The sequence below is a fragment of the Euprymna scolopes genome, chromosome 15 (genome assembly GCF_053919585.1).
Source record: "Euprymna scolopes isolate OS-2025 chromosome 15, ASM5391958v1, whole genome shotgun sequence".
NCBI lineage: Eukaryota > Metazoa > Mollusca > Cephalopoda > Sepiida > Sepiolidae > Euprymna > Euprymna scolopes.
In genome coordinates this window covers 8,953,977-8,976,098 of record NC_136496.1, presented here as the reverse complement: position 1 = coordinate 8,976,098, position 22,122 = coordinate 8,953,977, and the positions used below count along the sequence as shown (strand labels likewise).

Genomic DNA, 22,122 nt, shown 5'->3' with positions numbered 1-22,122 from the left:
ACTAATATTTAACACCTAGGCCAACATCAATTGACATCAGCAAATAGAGAATTAAAACTATATAAGGTAAAACGAGCAGGACATATATAGTAAGTTTACTCACATAATATTCAACGACACAGGCCTGAAAATTGCTTCACGCTTAGTTGGACTCCTTATAACTTTTTTCTAGAGGGCAATCTTTGTTTTAAAATAGTGTTTCATGCTTACTAAACCTTCAAAGTAGAATATGATATTTTTTTACACAAGAAACACTACTTATCAAGACCCGGAGGCCACTCGGGGATAAGGGTTAATGGGTATACATTAGTCATTGTGATTATCGCGTAGTAAACATAAGTAGTGGGAATTTTGTAAATTGGATTACTTAGAGGGACGGTTCATCAAGAACTTGTTTACATTGGACAACCAGATTGTAGTCAGCTGGAAAGCAGGCAATCGGAAGAGAGTTCCACACGCGTGCAGTTCTAAGAAAGAAGCTTTGTTCATGGAATCTACATTTAGGTTTAGGAACAAATAAAGACTGTGGGAGATTGTTGATAGTCGTTTTGGCTAGGCTAGACGAGTGTTCTTCGTGAAAGTTTAGCGAGGGGGGACAATAGATTGAAGCTCAGATGAGTACTTGCCATGAAAATAACGATGAAGCAGAGACAGGTTCGTAATGTCTCTACTGTGGGGAAAGAGGTTGCAGGGCATCTTCTACTAAGCTACGAAGTTACTATCGGTTAAAGGATCCGAACTCAATTGTAAAGTCACCTTTTTGTTGAAACAGTTATTCGGAATCGATATCGGAAAAATCGGAACTTTTGTGGGTATCCGGAATCGGTATTGGAATCGAAAAAATGCGTGCCTAATTTTAGATTCAAAAAACAAGTTTTAGTTATTTTTTATTTGATTCTGCTTAAAACAAAATATTCAACTGCTAATAATATTAATAAAATAATAAATATTTATTGATTTTTAATTACCAGTAAAACTAAATCTAGAAATCAATATCACACGCATGTTTTTTTTCTTTTCTTTTTTTTTTTTTTTTGAGAAAAGATATGCATATGTAACACGTGTTTCTACGACAAACGGGATAAAATCGCAAAAAAAAAACGGCAAAAGTTATAAAATGTTGACTTCAAATGAGTGGTTAATGCCAATATGACAGTTTAACACGATTCAAATGTTCATTTTTGCATTAAGTTCTAATTCTTTTAAATCTCTATAAATCCTGATGTATTGAACGGGTTATATATTACGTACGTTGCTGTACCGTATTAAACCAAATGCCCATCCAAAATTTCAACCAGATCACTCTGTAGTTTTAGACACACTAGTTTAAACACACACACACACACACATCTACATCCACACACACACACACATCCACACACAAACACACACACACACACACACACACACATATATATATATATATATATATATATATATATATATATATATATATATATATATATATATATTAGCCTGGGTGCCCGGTGTTGCCCAGGTGTTTGGAGGTGTGTGTTGAGCAAAAAAAGAAAAAAGTGATAGTAGGCGGGCAGGCAGGCTCGAACCAGTATCGCGATGGAAGAAAAAGGCGTGAAAAAAATCGTTACATCTTTGCCGTTATGCCCATCGCCAAACAGGAAGTGGCGAATGTTGAAATTAAGGCTAGTCAACCGAAAAGTGGGGATGACTTTCGAAAATATCGGCGAAAAAAGCGACCACTCCTCGTAGAAAAGTGCCCAATCCAAGGTGAAGGAATTAATGTTTTAAGCCAATCTTTCGATATTTGTCGTCCGAAGGGTCGGGTCTCAAAACGATAATAATCTCGAGAAAATCCGTCGCCTCTGTCTAAAGTTATAGGCTTCTAGCATAGTGATTTTAAGGTTATGAGGGTATTTGGAAGTATGAAAACGATGTTATTTTTTTGTATTTAATTTTTTTTTTCAAGCGGTCATCGGCTCTTATTCACACTTCTATACCTTTTTGTGACCAAGAGGGGAGGACCGCTTGCATATAAAAATAAAACATTAAATACAAAAAATCACATCGTTTTCATGCTTCAAAATACCCCCATAACCTAGAAATAAAAAAAATGAAAATAAATATATATATATATATATATATATATATATATATATATATATATATATATGTCCGTGTGTGTGTGTGTTTGTGTGTGTGTGTGTGTGTATTTGATTTCAAGATTATGAGTGTTGTCAGGGTTAATATATATATATATATATATATATATATAATTGCAACGTCTTTTCAGACGAGTGCCACTCCCTTCAGACACTTAAAGTCCATGAGCCCAAATGCCTGAGGGCTGAGGGAGTATCTATACACAGATGATGTTACAGAGTCTTAGCTTTGTACGACAGCTGTCTCTCTCTCGGTTCAAAATGTTGAGAGCCAGCAACAAGCAAAAGGAAGATAGCCAGCAACAAGTTAAACTGCAGGCCAGCTTAATGCGGGTACTGGTCTCCGGCTTTCTGTTTTTTGCAAATCAGAGATTTGCTTCTCCTAGAACGATTGCCTTCACCACGTATTTCGGGGGGCTTCTCCGCCCCAACTCACACATACACACAAACACACACACGGTGCTAGTTGGCCGGTGACCCCGAAAAAGGTTTCATTCGCCCTTTGGAAGGTCTTGTTCTTAATCCTTCAAGGAGACTAGCCACTCTCCTCACCAAACAAGTCTGGTGGGGGAACCAGTTTAGTCGCCGGTGACCCGATCATGAGGCAGGTAGTAGTGGGTATCGTGGTACCAGAAGCATATGACATGGCCTGACACACACGCACATACACACACACACATACCCACACACATATATGTATATATATATATATATATATATATATATATATATATATATATATATGTATATATACTGTATGTTTTACCTGTTCAAAACCGGTAAAAATTATAGTACGTTGACTTCGAATGCGTGTTTTTGCTAATACTATAGTTTAATCTGTTTAAATTTATTGCAATGTTTTCATTACATTTTAATCCTTTAAATCTCTATAAATCTCGATATATGTAACTGATCATCTATTACTTTGTTTGATGTGTTTTATCATTATGTCTATGACATATATTTCAAGATTATTTGAGGGGTATAAAATTTATATATCGCAGTCATTAAGTGAAGACTTAATTCATGATTAAACACGTTCAAAATAATGTTAACGCCGTGAAGAAAAGAGAAGAAAAATGGGCAGTCCGGTCAGCTGACTCACCCCCCATTTCTGTTCTTCTCTTCACCCCGTTGACTTTTTAAAAGCGTTTTTAATCATGAATTTAAGTATTCACTTCATGAATACGATATATATATATATATATATATATATATATATATATATATATATATATATATATATATATATATATATATATATTCGATTCCTTTGGAAGTTTTTAATTCGACCGTGTTTGGATTTTACCATTCTTGGATTTTTTACCCTTCACCGGACTATCCATTCATGTGAAATCTTTTTATCATTTTTCTTTTGCCTCCTATTCCCCTTACCTCACCCTTTTTTTTAACTAAGTAAGATCTTTGACTTACTTGTGGTTTCATTAAATACTTTTACATGCAAAATCCGATCCCGCATTTTGCTAATTCCTACCCTCTGATGAGAAGGAAAGTATTTCTTCGAAACTCCGCGGATTAAGGACTAACCACTTATCTTGTGCTTCCTTTTTAAAATTAAATATGTTTTTAACTCTTTTTCGAGATGTTTTTTAACATGTTTTATTAATCATTTGTTCATATATATATATATATATATATATATATATATATATATATATCACCTGTCTGTTTAAATGTATGTATGTGTGTATGTATGTATGTATGTATGTATGCCTCAAACCTTCGACAGAGACGATGGATTTTCACGAGATTTTAATCATTTTGAAACACGGGCCTGCGGACGAAAAATATCGAATAATTGGCCAGAAATAATGATTTGTTCACTCTCAAGTGGGCACTTTTCTACAGGGAGGGGTCGCTTTTTCTCGAATATTTTTGAAAGGCATCCCCTGTTTTCGATTGTCTAGCCTTCATTTAAACCTACGTCACTTCCGGTTTTGCGATATGCGCAACAGCAAAGATGTCAGGATGTTCTCATTCGCGGAACGGGTCCGAGCCTGCCTGCCTGTCTACTTCAATTTTTTTTTCTTTTGCTCACCACACATCTCCAAACCCCCGGGCAACGCCGGGAACCCAGGCTAGTAACATTAGAAGTAAAGCTTACATCGATGTGAATCAATTTTTAAATGTACAAATTTAGCTTAATATTTTTTTCATCTTAGATAAAGTATTCAATTATAAATAATACCATTTTTAAATTTATTTATGATTTCAGGAAAAAATCTCTTTATACGTCTCTGTTTAGAGTAGTTAAATGTAAATATGTGTATTTCGCATTGTTTACTTTACACATTTATTCTACATCAAACGAACAAAGGACATGACTGAAGGCAATCCAGAAAAAAAAAAAAGTCACAGAATGTTACACATGGCGGATCCGAGTTCAAAACGTCATACATGGAATAGTAAAAAAAATAAATAAATAAAAATAACACCTGAAAACAACCAGGATACATGCTTACACTATATCCCAAACGTTATAAAATCCAAAAGATATTTCAAAGTTAATAATCCGTTTCTTAAAGGTTTAACCGAAATAGCATTTTAACTAAATTATCAACTCAAGAGTGACGGGCTTATTTTATCTGTTATTGTTAGCCATGTTATTTTAATATACTTCGATGCAATTTTATTTTTTAAATAATGTAGTTCCAACTGGAAATCTGTAAAATGGAATCACTTTTCAGATGTGTCCGATAAATAAAAACCAGCAAGGAAAATAACTAATACTAAACTTTACAATATAAAAAAGCGTTATATATATTTTTTTAATGGAATCCTTTGAGTAATGTGTGTATTGATTTATTTATGTACGGACTGTTATCCTCATTTTCATAGTTATTGTGTCACCGCGTTTAGGCCAACTCATCCTTTGGTCTTCTTCAGGTGATTTACTGCGGCAGGATAGGAATGATAAGTCTTGTAACTGTATCTCCAGTAATTACTACCTTCCATAGTTGTTGTTATCTCTCCATGTTTTGGCCAACTAATCCTCTGGCCTGCTTTGTGTAGGATTGAAACCGCTATCTTCAGACAATGCTCACCTGGAACCGTAGACACTCAACCCCTGCGCCACAGGCTCCGAAGTTGAAACAACAATAACTACGATGAGGATAACAGTCAGAAAATAAATAAATAAATAAATAAATAAATACATCAAAAGCGTTATCTTCTATACGAAATTTATCAGAAATATGCGCCCGTGGAACACAATGACGAGAGGCTGCTTCTCAGTGAATTCTAACCTGGTCATTTTCAATATTAATTAAGCAAATTCTTCTTACGCTGAATTTATACGTAATCAAATCCCACTAATTTCCCCAATTAGCATTGATTGTCACCCTAGCTACCTGGCATTAATTAAACTTATTCTCAATACAGCACAATCACGTTGACATATCGGTTCTCGGCAGATCACCAAAGTTAAGCAACAATCAGCCTGACCAGTACCAAATGGATGGCAATTTGGGAAGGCTAGGCGTTATATATACCGCGTTGAGTGGTAGAAATTTCCAAGTTGGTATGGAGAGGCGCGTTTACCTCACGGGCGAGGAGGAGATATACCCCCGAATTAAGCGAAATTAAAAAAATGTGTTCATTACATCCTAGGCAACACCGGTGGGGTAAGCTAGTAAGTACTAGAATAAATAAAGGAATATCAATTTAATCGAATAAGAACGGGCGGGTCGATTTAGCGATCGTCGTATTACGGGAACAGGAAATGATTATATAGTTCTTGTTTGAGATTCCTATGAATAGACTTGTGCTGACCACCCTCGAAACCCCCTACACCCTCTATGAACACACCCAGTTCTGTTCGCCCCACCCAATAACTGACCACATCCTGAATCATGCACTTTCCTGGCCAGTAATGGAAAGCCGTTTCAACCATTATCGCAAGTGCGAGTGTCGTCTTCTTCCACCCTCACCTAAATCTGAAGTGAATACTTCCTGCATTCTACAATGAAATCTGTAACGAAACTTGTTTACAAAGCGTTTAAAGCAACTCCCTCCGGTGGCCCGACGTGGCACAAATCAGTTCAAACTGAAATCTATCCGCCTAGATGCTCGTCACTATAACGTGAGATGTACCTACCTACGGGAAACGAAACGTGAGCCGTTTGATCACCTAGTATGCTCGGCATAGAGTGTTTGAATCCGGTGAAGGCGAGATTGCAAAGCGAGTTAAATAAAAATAAAAAGGAAAAAATCTGGATTTAGTCTCTCTCTCTCTCTCTCTCTCTCTCTCTTTCTCTCTCTATCTATATATTTATTTCTATATATCTCTCTCTTTCTAAATCTCTGTCTCACACTTCTTTGCTTTTATGAGTAATCGTCATTCCAATCTTGTTTTATAATTAATTTAATTTTCCTTGACAGCTAATAAACAAATATAGATGGGTAAACCTATCTATCTATCTATCTATCTATCTATCTATCTATCTATCTATCTCTCTCTATCTATCTATCTATCTATCTATATAGAGAGAGACAGACAGAGAGAAAGAGAGAGAAAGAGAGAGAGATATTGGTATGAATGTAGGTTGATAGCTAGATATCTAGGGTAATAGATAGATGAAGAGGTGGAGATAGATATATAGACAGAAGCAGAAAGACATCGGAGCAAATGTGATACAAACTGCATGAAATAAATGGACCTACGCAACCCACTATATCAGGTCGTTACAAAAGTTTTTTACCGGTTTAAGGAAAAAACATTATAAATAATTGCAATGTTTAGTCATATTTTTATTACTTAAGCATATCATCATAATTCATTTCTAAAACATTTTTATTCATTCATATTTTTAATAATATTCTACTGATTACCATAGCAAATAGCACTTTACCTGATAGTCAATCTTTCAAGTGTCTTGTAAACATTCATGAATTAACAATATACATTGAAAACATTGCCTGAAAATTGCGCGTTATGCTGCAAACATAGAAGATTATTCCCACCATGTGTATAATTCGCCAATTCATGGCGTATTTTTGTCGTATCAGAAATAACGCATCTACAACTCGTCTCTCACTCATAGACATCCTTTAAAAATATATATAATCTAATAGGCGCCAAACTGTTGTCTAAGTTGCAATATACTATCACCACGATGTCGTGCCCCTGTTCCTAGTATTTTGATGAAATGTGCCCCAATAAACCTATAAAATGTGTCCCCCTTCGAAATACATACTTTCAATTATCTCGAAAGCGTATACATGCAATCTCTTATTGTTGAATGACATGTGTACAAAAATATTATATATTACATGTATGTGTGCATGTATGTATCAGCTTATGGATCAGGGCATTTTTTTTTTTCAAAACAAGCATTAATCAATAGGTATTATGTAACAGGTAGAATTCTTACATCTATACACATATATGCATATATGTAGATATATATCTGCATATATATATATATATATATTATTACCGTTTTATCTGTTTAGTTAAACATGTTTCCGCTACTGAATCGTATTAACGATCCAGTATCTTCTGAAGTTATTGGATCGTTAATACGATTCAGTAGCCGAAACATGTATAACTAAACAGATAAAACGGTAATAAAATAATAAATATATATTTTCTCTGCAATAGTATTGAGCACTTTCTTCAAGTTCTGTAATATATATATATATATATATTATTTATTTATTCCGGAGTTGTCTTAAAGAAATAAAAAAAAATATTGCTCGATCGCAAAGGAGAGAGAGCTAAAATAAAAATTATTTATATAAACTATATGTTACATTTTTCGGAGAAGAAATGTGTAAAATATTTTATATAAATAATTTGCGAATATATATATATATATATATATATATATATATATATATATATATATATATATATATATATATATATATATATACTAGTAGGCTGCTGACCCCTAGCTTAGTTTTAAATTACTTTTAAATATGATATTTTGATTAATGTATTTGTCCACCCACATAGTTGGAGTTGGATTTTAGAATTAGCTCTCGTCCGTTCGTTCCCAAAATTTTCAATAGCGACTCATTACATTGTTCTGAAATTTTGCGTGAAGTTACAATAACCCGAGGGATGAAACATCACATATTCGGATATTTGATAAAAATCTTGTTTGCGTCCTCAGCGGTTAAAAAGTGTTCAAAATGATCAAAAAATACCACCTTTTAGGACATAGAACCTTTTCTGACCATTAGATTTTGCTGAAAAGTATCCAAAAGCAAGACCACATGATATACATCTCGAAACGTAATATTTGACTTTGAGAAAATTTGATCGCGCTCTCGGAGGCTCAAAGGGGCTCAATGGAGTCTACGTTCTAATCCTCCAGAGGTTGAAACCCAATTACAGGAGACTAAACCAGACATATTATTTCTAAGTGAAACTGGCATTGGACAGAACATTTCCCTAGACGAGTTCGTAATTAAAGGATGCTCTAATTTAACTTCCAAATCTGACCCCCAAGATCGCCATGGGCATGAAATATGTGACTATATAAAAGATGGCTTTCCATGTAGTAGGGACATCTCCAGAGAACATCCTAACTTACCCTATATGTGCTTCCGGGTTGCACTTGCTCAAACTACCGCATTTATATTTGCTCTCAATCTCCCCCACAACAAGGGAGTTACTATCTTTAAAAGCATATCTGAGAAAATTGACCCGGTCCTATCTGCTTATCCTTCAGCTAATATTCATATCAGTGGAGACTTTAATGTTCACAATGTGGACTGGTTAACTCACTCAAACAAGACCGATAATGAGGGGAGGTTCTGTCATGATTTCTCCATTGCTTATAACCTCACTCAGATTGTTCACGAACCCACCCATGTGCCTGACACTGACGGTCAGTATGCAAGTCTCCTAAACCTGTTTCGTACAACTTGCCCTGAACTGTGTTCAGCTTCCGTTCTGTCTCCACTTGGATCTTCCGACCACTCCGTTGTATCAGTTAAGATAAAAATGAAATGTAATAAGTCCTCATATGTACCTCTCCATCGTACAGCATATCGATACTTTATGGCTGACTGGGATAGCTTCCGTACATTTATATCGGATCTTCCTCTGCGTTCCATGTTTAAAAAGGATGTGCCCTCTATAGTATCAGACCTGACGGAATGGTTAATTGTAAGCATAGACAGTTTCATACCCTCAAGAAAATTCAAGAAAAAAACTAACAGACAGCCGTGGTTCTCTCCAGAATGTTCTGCTGCCATTGCGCACAGAAATAACTTTTTCCATTGCTTCCAACGTAATAGATGTACTGAGACTAAAGCCGCTTTCAGGACTGCGAGCAGCCACTGTATAAAAGTAATAAAGAATGCAAGAAAGGTGTATGCTCAGTCCGTTAAGTCCAAAGTAGCTAAGCAGCGGCTTGGTTCCCACCAGTTTTGGTAAATAGCAAACAGGATTTTGAACAAACCGGGTACTCTATCCCAACTATCATAAATGGACCTGAGGTAATCTTGTCAGCATCAGACAAAGCCAAACTCTTTGCCAAGAACTTTGCAGCTAATTCTACCCTTTGCGACCAAAGCCGCCAAACTCCAATATTTCCTTCTGTATCAGAAAACACGCTATATTATAGAAATAGCTGTATGTGATGTCGCCAAGCTAATCAAAAACCTTGATTCCAGTAAAGCAACCTGCCCTGGCGGTATTCCAATGTTAGTAGTCAAAGCTATTTAAACGTTGGCTTACGGATAATTCCTCCCCATCACCTTGGAAAATCTCGTCAATATGCCCTGTATTTAAGAATTCACTTGATCGCTCATCTCTCTCTCAGTACAGGTCAATAAGCCTCCTGTGCGTCATGAGTAAGTTGCTGGAATCTGTTTTAAATAGAGAAGTAATCAATCATCTCAGCAAAAATAACCTTCTTAGTGACACGCAATATGGTTTCCGTTCTGCTAGATCTACAGCAGATGTGCTTAAAGCTATATCCCATAGGATTAGCGAATCTCTCGACGGAGGCTACCTTTCTAGGGCAATTGCACTTGCCATATAAAAGCCATTTGATAAGGTATGGCATAAAGGTTTACTTCACAAGATCTCCAGCTACGGTATAGCTGGAAATGTCTTCTCAATTATTAAATCATTTCTCTCTGATAGGTTCTTATGAGTAGTGGTTGATGGCCAAAAATCTGAAGCTCTCAGTATTAATGCTGGAGTCCCTCAGGGGTCCATCCTGGACCCAACTCTCTTCCGGATCTACATTAATGATCTTCCAAAACCACATTCTTACATCATTCGTAGACATTTATACTTATGACACTACTATCTATGGTAGCACATCTAAAATGATAAACGACCAAGTTCTCACTGATTCCCTCTCCTCTGATCTTGAGCAAGTAGTACAATGGATCAGAGGTGGCTTGTTACTTTTAATGCATCTAAAACCAAGCTTATCTTTACATCATTAACGCTCTGATTCCCCTCTCGCAATAATTGAAATAGATGGCTCTCGTCTTGGGGAGGCCTCATGTTTTTACAAGCTTCTGGGCTTGACCTTTACTCCTGATCTTAAATGGAACACATACATTAAATCCATTGGCAAGGCCACTGGAAAAATGGTGGGATCATTCTATCGATCCAGTGGATATCTCACTGCTGAAGCAATTCTCTATCTATATAAGAGCCAGGTACGTCCAAAGATGGAGTATTGTTGCTACGCTTGGGCAGGAGCTGCTAGAAAGGACTTATCTTGCCTTGATACAGGTCAAAATAGACTTCGTAGCCTCATAGAGGATACCCTTTTCTCTTCCCTGCAACCTCTTTCCCACAGAAGAGATGTTACGAGTATGTCTCTACTTTATTTTTATGGCTAGTGCTCGGCTGAGCTCCAATCTATAACCCCTCGCCAAACTTTCACAAGAAACACCAGTCTAGCAGAAAACGCTATCACTAATTTCCCCTGCTCTTCATCTGTGCCTAAACCTAAAGGTAGATTCCATGGGAAAATCTTCTTTTTCAGAACTGCACGCCTATTGAATTGTCTTCCGTTTTCCTGCTTTCCAGCTGACTACAATATGGCTGTCTTCAAGTCTAACGTAAATAAGTTTTTGATGAGCCGTTCCATATAAGATAACAAATTTACCGAATTTCTATTATTACCGAATAGTATATTGTCCAATATCTACAGTATACTATTTAACTCTTATCCTCGAGTGGCCTCTTGGCCTTTATAAGTGGTGATTTTTATGTAAAAAAAGGGACAAGGATGCTATTTTCCGGTACATGAAATATTTTCCGATCATTAGATTTTGCTGAAAATTACCCTAAACAAGACTACATGAATATACATCTGGAAACGTTATAGTTGACCCTGGAAATTTCTGCGGCTTGAGCGTTAGGGTGCTTTATGGGTGAAAAAATGCCTTTTGGGAACAATTTTTATTTTTCCCCTAAAATTCGCGCCTCTGTCTAAATAGAGGTTTTAAATTTTACCGAATCTTTTAAAAATTAAGGCATCGTTTGTCATGAAACTGTGTCATTTATTGGTTTTAGCCCCATATTTTTCATCAGGTCAGCGGTTTAAGTGAGCAAAATAGGTCACAGTTTTACGATTGGTTTTGGTTAACAGTACAAGGGAAGTTACTCTTGTAGACTCGATTTTACAAATATTGATTATATATTCGTAGATTGAACTTTAAGCCATGCGATTAGTTGTATGTCCGTGTATCGCTATCCTGGCACAATAGGGAATTTTTTAAATGTTCTCCCTGATGAGCTCAACAAATTGCTTGTTTTTATAAAGACGGTTTCTATTAAACCCACAGTTCGTAACAGGTACTACCACTCCGGGTCAGAGTGTACATGAGAGCAATGGCAATTAAAGGATGGCTCCACACTCCCCAAAGTCCCCAAGCTGGGGCCTCACCATCGGATATTGTTTAAGGTCATATCCAGGACCACCAGGGGTTTTGGGTGTCTGTATATATATATATATATATATATATATATATATATATATATATATATATATATATATATATATATATATTATATTATATATATATATATGTATATATATACATATATATATATTTTATAAATTACTATATATATATATATATATATATATATATATATATATATATTCCCCGAAACTCCAGGCCTTGATGGAAGGGAGACTAAAACATGCTGTAATGATTTCAAACATTTAGGCAAATGTTACATTCTCCAAAGGAGAGAACATTGCATAAAATAGTTAATAATTGGTATTGAATCTTTATAGTTTATCTATGTTTATGTATAAACATTTTAACTATATTACCATAATGAACGGTTACTGCGTGAATTATGATATATACAAATATTTAAACATATCTACATACTAATGTAAATATAGACATATATATCTTGCATTTCCTTATATATATATATATATATAAATATATATATATATATATATATATATATATATAAAAACAATTCTCTAATAATGCAGTAAAACTCCTTTAATTTGAACTTCCTCTAAAGTTGGACTTCCTCTCATTTGGACTTCTTCTAAACCTTGACTTTCTCTAACTGTCTCGTCATTGAAATTGTATTAGTATATTTGATGTGGAGTTGCAGTAAAACTGCTCACATGGTTTAGTCAGATATTGCGCAGAAATGTTAATATTGGTACTATGTAATTAATATAGATTAGCTATTGATAATTAATTTACACTAACTCTAATTTTTTTTGCAACTCTAAAAGAAAACAAGTGACACTGACTTAACTCGACAAACGTCAAATTATAGAAAAATTAGATGCTGGAGTTGAAAATAGCGTTATATTAAGAGATTATAAGATTGGAAGAAGTACACTGTTTTACATCAAAAAGAAAAAGGAGGAAATATTAAAGGCTGCTCCTTTTTTTACAAACAAAATACATATCGATAGAAGGAATCTTCGCAGACCAAAACAAGTTGAATTCGATCGAATATGGCATGAGTGGTTTGTAGCAAAACGGAATGAACGTGTAGCAATATCTGGGCCCATGTTAATTGCTAGAGCAACTCTCTTAAGGAAGAGTTGGATCTCGTAGAAGATATAAAATTCAGTGAAGGCTGTCTTAGGAGCTTTAAGAGTTGTCATGGTATAAGACATTTAACAATGTCAGGCGAACAACGGTCTGCGTATACACACGCAGCATCAAATTATTGTGACAAATTCAAGACGATAATTGCCGATTATGGTTTAACACCAGAGGATGTTTACAAAGATGAAAGTGGCGTAAATGGGAAGTGCTTACCTACAAAAACATTACCCGGATCTGAGGAGCAGAAAATAAAAGGATTCAAATTAAATAAATAAATAAATAAATACTAACAGTGATGGTATGCACTAATGCTTCTGGAACTTATAAACTAAGCTTCTTGTCACCGGCAAATCAATGTGTCCCCGAGGATTTAAAGGAGTTTCGCCTTTGCCAGTATCCTATTATTATTCACGAACTTGATGGATGAATCAACAGTTGTTTAAAGAAATGGTTATTGCACGAATTTGTGCCAGTTGTCCAGAGGCGTTTTCTTGAATTAGGTAAACCTGATTCAAAGTGCTTGCTTTTGTTGGACAATTGTAGAGCACATCCTCCTGAGTCAGAACTAGTGTCATCTTGCGAGAATATTTTTGTGTGCTACTTACCATCTAATGTGACTTCTCTCATCCAACCTATGGACCAAAGGATTATTTAGAACTTAAAATATTTCTACAGAAATAATTTCATGGTGAATATGATAAATAGTACCGTGGGTATAAGCGATTTTCAGCGCCATTTTACTCTCAAAGATGCCGTATTTTCTCTCGCAAGTGCATGAAATAAAGTTCGAGCAAGCACATTAACAAAAGCATGGGGTAAATTATGCCCAGCGCCAAAGGCTTCTGAACTTAAAGAACCAGAGAATACATCAGGTGGAGAAAAAATTCTTGAAACCAAACGGTTACCGACCAACCACTTGTTCTTAAATCACTTAATGCAAATGATGTTGAAATGTGGGTGCAACAAGATGAGGAAATTACTGATCAATGTCATGAAGGTAGTAATGCTGTTGAAAATAGCGACAACTCCCATTCTCTTGGTCCTAATATAAATAACCAAGAACACTCTGAGGAATCAATATCATGGGATGATGCAGAAAACTCTATGGTTATAAAATTTCCAGAAAAAAGGCCTTACTTTAGTGACAATTATGTTTTGCAAGCAATGTCACTCCAAAGAGATATAATCATAAAGAAGCTACAGAACCAAGAAATTGTAGATTTTCGTGATCACTTACGGAATACAATGGCAGCGCCCGGGAGCTCAATAAATGAAAATAAATACTGCAATGAGACTTATTCAATGAATAAATAAAAAAATGTATTTTACATAAATGTATGGTTTCTGTAGATGGTAACTTAGGTAATAAATACCTAACAAGTAAGAGTAGATTTAATTTATTTTCAATGTTTTGTTCCTGGTAATAATATTTAACAATTTTTACTTGCAATGTATCGTAAACTCAACTTAATATATACTTGAAGTATCATATAGCAATGAATTTCATTTACTATTTCTTAATTCTTAAAAAATTAAAGTTAACTGCAGCACATTTTTTATTAGGAAACTTGAACAGCATTCTCTAATGTGAACGAAGCGGATGTTCAAATTATAGGAGTTATACTGTATATTATATAAAGATATGATAAAAATACAAGGTTGGTCCAATATACACTGGCGCTAAAATAAAGTCCGCACTTGTCACGTCAATTAAAAAAATTGACTCCAAATCGTGAAGGCAAAAAACAAAAAACTCTGCAGAATAAAAAATGTATATCTAAATGAATATTTTCCATTGTGCGAAGTTTCTTTTCGCGTTCTCGATTTTAAGTTATTTTTTTTAAACTTTACGTGAATACTAGCATACTTCAATTAAAAGTAAAATATAATAGGTAAAATTATAGAGGAATCAGAATCGTGCGTTCTATCCCAACTATCATCAATGGAGCTGAGGTCATCTCGTCAGCATCAGACAAGGCCAGACTATTTGCCAAGAACTTTGCAGCTAATTCTACCCTATGCGACAATGACCATCAACTCCCTGTATTTTCTCCTATAACAGACAACACGCTATGCAAAATACAAATATCTGTGCGTGAAGTCGCCAAGCTAATCAAGAACTTTGATTCCGGTAAAGCAACTGGCCCTGACGGCATTCCAGTTATAGTGCTAAAAAAGCTCCAACCAGAACTTGCCCCCATACTTACAAAACTAGTTAAGCGTTGTCTTGAGGAGAAGTGATTTCCAACACCCTGGAAAATCTCATCAGTATGCCCTGTATTTAAGAATTCAGGTGAAAAGTCATCTCCCTCTCAGTACAGACCAATAAGTCTTCTGTTTGTCATGAGTAAGTTGTTGGAATCCAAATTAAATAAAGAAGTAGTCAACCCCCTCAACAGAAACAACCTTCTTAGTGACACGCAATATGATTTCCGCTCTGCAAAATCTACAGCAGATGTGCTAACGGTTATATCACATAGGATTAGTGAATCTCTTGACAAAGGTTTCCTTTCTAGGGCAATTGCTCTTGACATATCAAAGGCCTTCGATAAGGTATGGCATAAGGGCCTACTTCACAAGATTTCCAGCTACGGTATTACTGGAAATGTTTTCTCAAACATTAAATCATTTCTCTCTGATAGGTTCATAAGAGTAGTGGGTGATGGGCATGGAAATGAGAGGCCAACAGTATTAATGCTGGAGTCCCCCAGGGGTTCATCCTGGCCCAACTTTCTTCCTGATCTACATCAATGATCTCCCAAAACACATATTTCAATCATTCGTTGACATCTATGCTGATGACACGACCATCTATGGCAACACATCAAAGGCCGTAAATGACAAAGTTATCTCTAATTCTCTCTCCTCTGATCTTGAGCATGTGGTACATGGGGGAAGAGGTGGCTGGTTACTTTTAATGCATCCAAAACCAAGCTTCTATCTTTACATCATCAACGCTCTGATCCCCATCTGGCATCAATTGAAATGGATGTCTCTCGTCTTGGGGAGGTTCCATGTTTTGACAAGCTTCTGGGCTTGACCTTTACTCCTGATCTGAAATGGAACACATACATCAAATCTGTTGCCAGGAACGCTGGGAAAATGGTGGGATCCTTCTACCGCTCCAGAAGATATCTCACTACTGATGCAATTCTCTATCTGCAAAAAAGCCAAGTATGTCTAAGGATGGAGTACTGCTGCCACATGTGACTAGGAGCTGCTACAAACAGTCTATCCTGCCTTGACCGAGTACAAAATAGACTTCGTGGTTTAGTGGGGGATGCCCTTTTCTCTTCCCTGAAACCTCTCACCCTCAGAAGAGATGTTGCGAGCCTGTCTTTGTTTCATAGTTATTTCCATGGCAGGTGCTCGTCTGAGCTCCAATCTCTCGCCTCCCCTTGCCAATCTTTTACGAGAAACACCCGTCTGGCTGAAACTTCTGTCAATAATTTTCATCACTCTCTATCTGTGCCTAAATCCAAACGTAGATTTCATGGGCAAAGTTTCTTTCTCAGAACTGCACGCCAGTGGAACTCTCTGCCGCTTGCCTGTTTCCCACCTGACTCAACTTGGGAGTTTTCAAGTCCAACATAAACAAACTCCTGACAAACCACCCCCTTAAGTAAGACACTCTATCAAAACCCCTAGTGCTAATGATTACTACAATACTATCTCATTGATTACTGTACACGCAATAACTCTTATCCGTGAGTGGCCTTCGGGCCTTGATAAGTTGTGACCCCCATGTAAAAAAATGAGGTATAGGTTGTTTAAACTGTTACATTTAATTTAGCCTTTGAAAAAATGTCAAGCGCGGACTTTCTTTTAGGCGCCACTGTTTATGTGCAACTCTATAATAAAACGACGAATACATAAATGTATCCAAACCTATGTATCACGCACAATAATGTAATCTTGAATAAAGTAAAGTCGTGTCGTTTCGTTATTAATTTTGACGCGAACTCGTCATATTCTTATCTGTTCCACTAATTACTTTGAACACCTCTGAATGCGTCTTTCTACATAAATCAATAATTTATTATTCGTTTACAATTTCTTACATTTTGTCATGAGTGATTTCTTCTCCCAATGAGGTATTTCACAAAGAAAAGTTGCTGAGATCTTACTCTTTTATAATTTTTATTCCCAGGTTTCTCGCATTCACAGAAATGTCCTTCTTTGAATTGATGTACTTGCTGATACCAACGGGCTCTAAAACAGAAAATTGCAATAACCTTAGAGGGCACATCCGTTCCGTAGTGAAATGAGGCCGTAATAGATAGTAACATTAAATGCTATCATGACTAACTAATTACTATAAAATATCTATTTCTTATCACTATAAAATATGAGGTTTTATTTGATGAGAAAAATATGTGTTTGTTATGAGTATATTAATGTGTAATAACTATAGAATATGTGTTTGTTATTATTATAAAATGTCTGCTTGTTATGATTATGGAAGGTATGTTTGTCATGATATAAAAATTGTATTTGTTATAATTATACAATCTTTGTTAGTAATGATTATAAATAATGCGTGCTTTTTAACGGGCAGCAAAATTTAAATTAAAATATATCACAGAAAAATATTTGTATTATACAAATATATGGTTTACTCCAAATACTAATTTTGACATTTAAAATTCAAATATAATTTGAAACATATTGACCCCGCGGCTCGCGCATATATAGTGTTATCTAGCGGTGCAATTTACGCAAATTCTATGCATTAACTTTGGCTATATTTCGACATTAACGCGCCATTTGTTGAATTATAAATCGTCTATTGTGTCTTGTTTATCAGTGCAAATATAGAATTTACATATCATCAATGAAAATAATCGCACGAACGAGATGGCTAGTAAACAAGTCCATTTCGTAAAATCATCAGTTGCTCAAACATTTCTCTAACTAAATTGATCTTATCATTTGAAATCTGCAACTGCTAACAGGGTGGCAGTCTCTTCAAGATGATATGTCAACCCAAGCAGAACTCAAAATAACCTTATAGTTGCCGAATCTTCGATTAAAGCAAATAACGTTGTCAATTTAAAGTTCACCGCCCCTAAAAAGCATTCAATCTAATTAGATTACAGCAACGATGTACGGCATAATAACGCTTAGACGCCGGTTCTCGTTAGATCACCGACGTTAAGCAACGGTCGTTTGGTCAGAACTATATGGGCGATCATGCGTTAATATCAGGCGCGGTATGATGATGACGTCGACATTTCCCTGCAAGAATTGCTCAAATCTAGCGACATAACCCGTGACCGAGATATATTTGGGCGTGTGAACTTGATAATCTTCTGAAACTTCCTCCTATGGTGGAAGTCGATTAAGCCCATCTGAGATGAATTTCCTCTTGCTTCGTGTATTAAGGAGTGTGGATTTCATTCAAGATCTTTTTTATGATTTGTATTTGGGGGGGTCGCACTTTGTATATTACATCTTTTATTATTTTTCTTATTTAAATTATTAATTTAACATAGAATAAATCGGTAGAACTAAGCAAAAAATAAGACAAATCTATACACTACTACCAGGCTGACCGGCGTTTCCCGTCGTAAAATACGCTTAAATATAATAATTTAATTTATGCAAATTTTGTATTTATTATTACCGGATTAATTCTCTATTGATTATTATATTGTACCTAAGAGATTTTTGAAGTTAAAAAAGTTGATCATATGACTTGAGTACTATCAGCTGGAATCGAAATCAAAACATTCAGCTCTCCAGCCTCGGTCGTTAACATCTGAGCTATGATAGTTTTTATAAGCGTAAGTTAAAAATTACGTTGTTAAAAGTATAAATGTACAATTGAACTTGCTAAGTTCTAATTGCTTTTTTTTCAATTTGGACTATTCATAAGCTATTTTTAGCGGCTAAAAACCAAACCCCTTATATATCAGGTTTTATATCTGTAGACTGAAAATGGGCAGCGTATTTTGATAGAGACCATTCTGCACACAAATAGACATTACATTTTTTATGCAGGCGAAGCCATTAACATTATTGACAACAAATGGATGAAATAAACCAGTAACTTCAATAACAACAGCCAGCATTAGTCAACACAAAGACCCTATTCTCCTCCACGACAATGCCTGAAAGGCACGTTCCTAAACAGACCCTGCATAAGTTGAACGAATTGGACTACGAATCTCTGCCTCATCTGCCATACTCGTCAATCCTCTTATCTACTGACTACCACTTCTTCAAGCATCTCAACAACTTTCTGCGTGAGAAATGCTTAAAAAACTAAGCGATATGAAAAACGCTTTCAGCGACTTCCTCGCCATCGAAACGCAATTTTTTTATGTTACTGGCATAAATACACTTATCTTAAGTTACTAAACGTTCTGATAGTGTCTATATCGATCAATAACTTTTTTGTTTTAGCCGAGACATATTCATCTGTATTTAATAGTAAATACTACAAGATCTTTCTTGTTTATAATATGGATGAAGTTATTTTTATCAGAGAAAAAACAATGGAGTTACTATTGTTATATTGTTGTTTTGAATTGTTTCGATTATTCGAGCCACAAGAAGGGGGGAAAGACAGGTATTTCGTGTTAGCGATATATTTTTTTCGTTTTAGAAATGGTACTTTTATGATCCATGAAAGTGATTTTTTTATCCCTAGTCTTCAAATCTTTTTTGGTTTGAAAATATGGTATGTGTAAGCGGAGAATATTGTTACAGATATATAGTGCTAAAAATGTTCGATCCCCAAAACGAAACTTTACAGTGCGATATGCTCCTTGCTCTGACCGGACAAAGATGATCAACAGTTACCAAGTGAAAGTCGTATCTGAGCTAGATTGGTAACCAGATAAATCCTATGTATTTTGAAATCGAGTGTGGAAAATTAATTGTACAATATCGTTTTTGTTTTTTAACTTGATTCTTAAGTTTCTTTATTTATAACAAAAAAAAAACGAACGAACTGTTTGACCAACGCAATATATCTCTACGGCGATACGGCGACAAATACTGAGATATATTATATCATACAACATGTTCGTATTTACAACGCCTCCCCACGGGACAGAGTTAAACACCAGGGTCTTTTTTTAACGTGGAGAAAAGGAACAAAAATCAAAATTATCTCAGTTGTGAAGGATTTCTCCTCCACTGACAGAGAACAAGAAATTGAAGTGCAGCATCTGAAGAACAGATACTACACGTTGATCTTGTCCCGAAGGCCAAGTCGTGCTATGTTATGTAAACATCGAATACTAAGTAATACTTACTTGATATTTTTTGGGTGCTACTATCCATCCGTGCCCCTGAATATCATTAAAGTCTACTTCAAGTTTTGTTCTTCGGCATATATTTCGTTTGCTTGACGACTTACTTCTTTTAACCCGAATTTTCTGCTTCGATCGGCTCTGGTACTCCTTGCCGGTACGCATACTCTGCGTAACTTTCGCGTATGATGTCATTTCGTCAAGAGACCCATACGGATCGTCCCTAGAATCGTCATCATTATCATCGTCAGCGTCGTCCTGTCCGTCGACATCGCTTTGGTCTGACCTGGACCTCGCAGACGCCCTAGACGATGGCACAGGCGAGGACGAAGGCGGAGGCTCGGTCGTCGTATAATTGTCAACGTCCTCAATGTCACTCAACGTCATATCGTGCTGAAGTAGTTCGTCCCGCTCGTGCTGGTGCACAAGGCGCTTGTTGATCTGCTTCGAAAAGACAACCAACAACGGCTCTTTCTTATTCCTTGGTTCGATACTGATATCAACATCCCCACCCCACATACTGTTGAAGATGCTCTCTATCGTCACCTCCAGTACCTGGACGGCACCGGTTTCTATCTCATCCACCCAACGTCGGACAGCCGGGGTCACGTCGAACGACTCCCAGCCGCTGTTCCGACCGTAAATATGCTTCTGGGAGACGAGTTTTAAATGGCGCGTACCATCATCGTCAGTGATGACTTCGTACAGCGACACTTTTCGATCGTCTCCAACGTATGTGTTTCTGTCTCGTTCCACTAGTTTGTATAAACGAAGCTGTGCGAGGTTGATCTGTTCCCCCCGGGGAAAACTGCTAATGTTAAAGGCTAGCGTGTGATTACGGGTTTTTGCTCCTGGTAATTCTTTTCCGTTTGAGATGTTGAACATGATATCTGCAATGAAAGAAAAAAAACATTTTATAATAATTGCTGAAAATTATCATTTTCACTACGTACAACGACAGATCGGACACATGTAGTTATGTAGAATAAGAACAGTGATATTCCTCGAAATTTTCCGAACAGTTTACATAAAACACCGGAATTTCAGGATTTTTTTCTTCGCGCTAATACTAGCAAGTTTTCCAATAAAAAAAAAAACTATTATTTCTACTACTGGCTGCATCTTTCATATGTAATATATTTTTGCTGGGCATGCTGTGGACGTTCAGCATGTATGCAGACCCTACGATATTATTGTAGCCTTTTTTTTTAACTATAAATGTATTCATATTATTCCTTAATTGGAATTCATTTTTGAGATGAGCATTATATATATTAATTTATTTTTATTTCGGACTATTAGTCTCATCTTTATTAGTTGTTCAGGTGGTAACCGCGACGGACAGGAACTTCGACTCTCTTGACTGCATTCTCAGCCATCACTGCCATCCGTAGTTGGCCGAAACGTTGTGAATAAACAAATCAATAAAAGATGAAAAACAACAACTAATAAAGATGAGAATAATAGTCCGAAATAAAAATAAATTAATATATAAACGTATTGTTCCAAGTAATCTCGTTAACGTAGCGTCAGAATCTATCTCGTTATTACGGTTTATCCCCAATATCCTTATTAGAGTCGGTGGCATATTTCTATTGTATAAACGCCCGGCGCGAATGCAAACCCCGCAATATGATTATACCATCTTTAGACCGGACAGACAAACTTTTGGATTCTAG

The 22,122-nt window shown here is 35.9% G+C and overlaps 1 protein-coding gene across 1 annotated transcript in view; it reads right to left on the bottom strand.

The window, feature by feature from the left end:
* Positions 1-22,122, bottom strand: part of LOC145293720 (uncharacterized) — a 164,043-nt gene that overhangs the window by 24,024 nt on the left and 117,897 nt on the right. Inside the window, exon 2 of the mRNA XM_080140163.1 lies at positions 20,447-21,333. Within this exon, the coding sequence (XP_079996289.1) occupies positions 20,447-21,333 (887 nt within the window). The remainder of the gene's footprint in view (positions 1-20,446; positions 21,334-22,122) is intronic.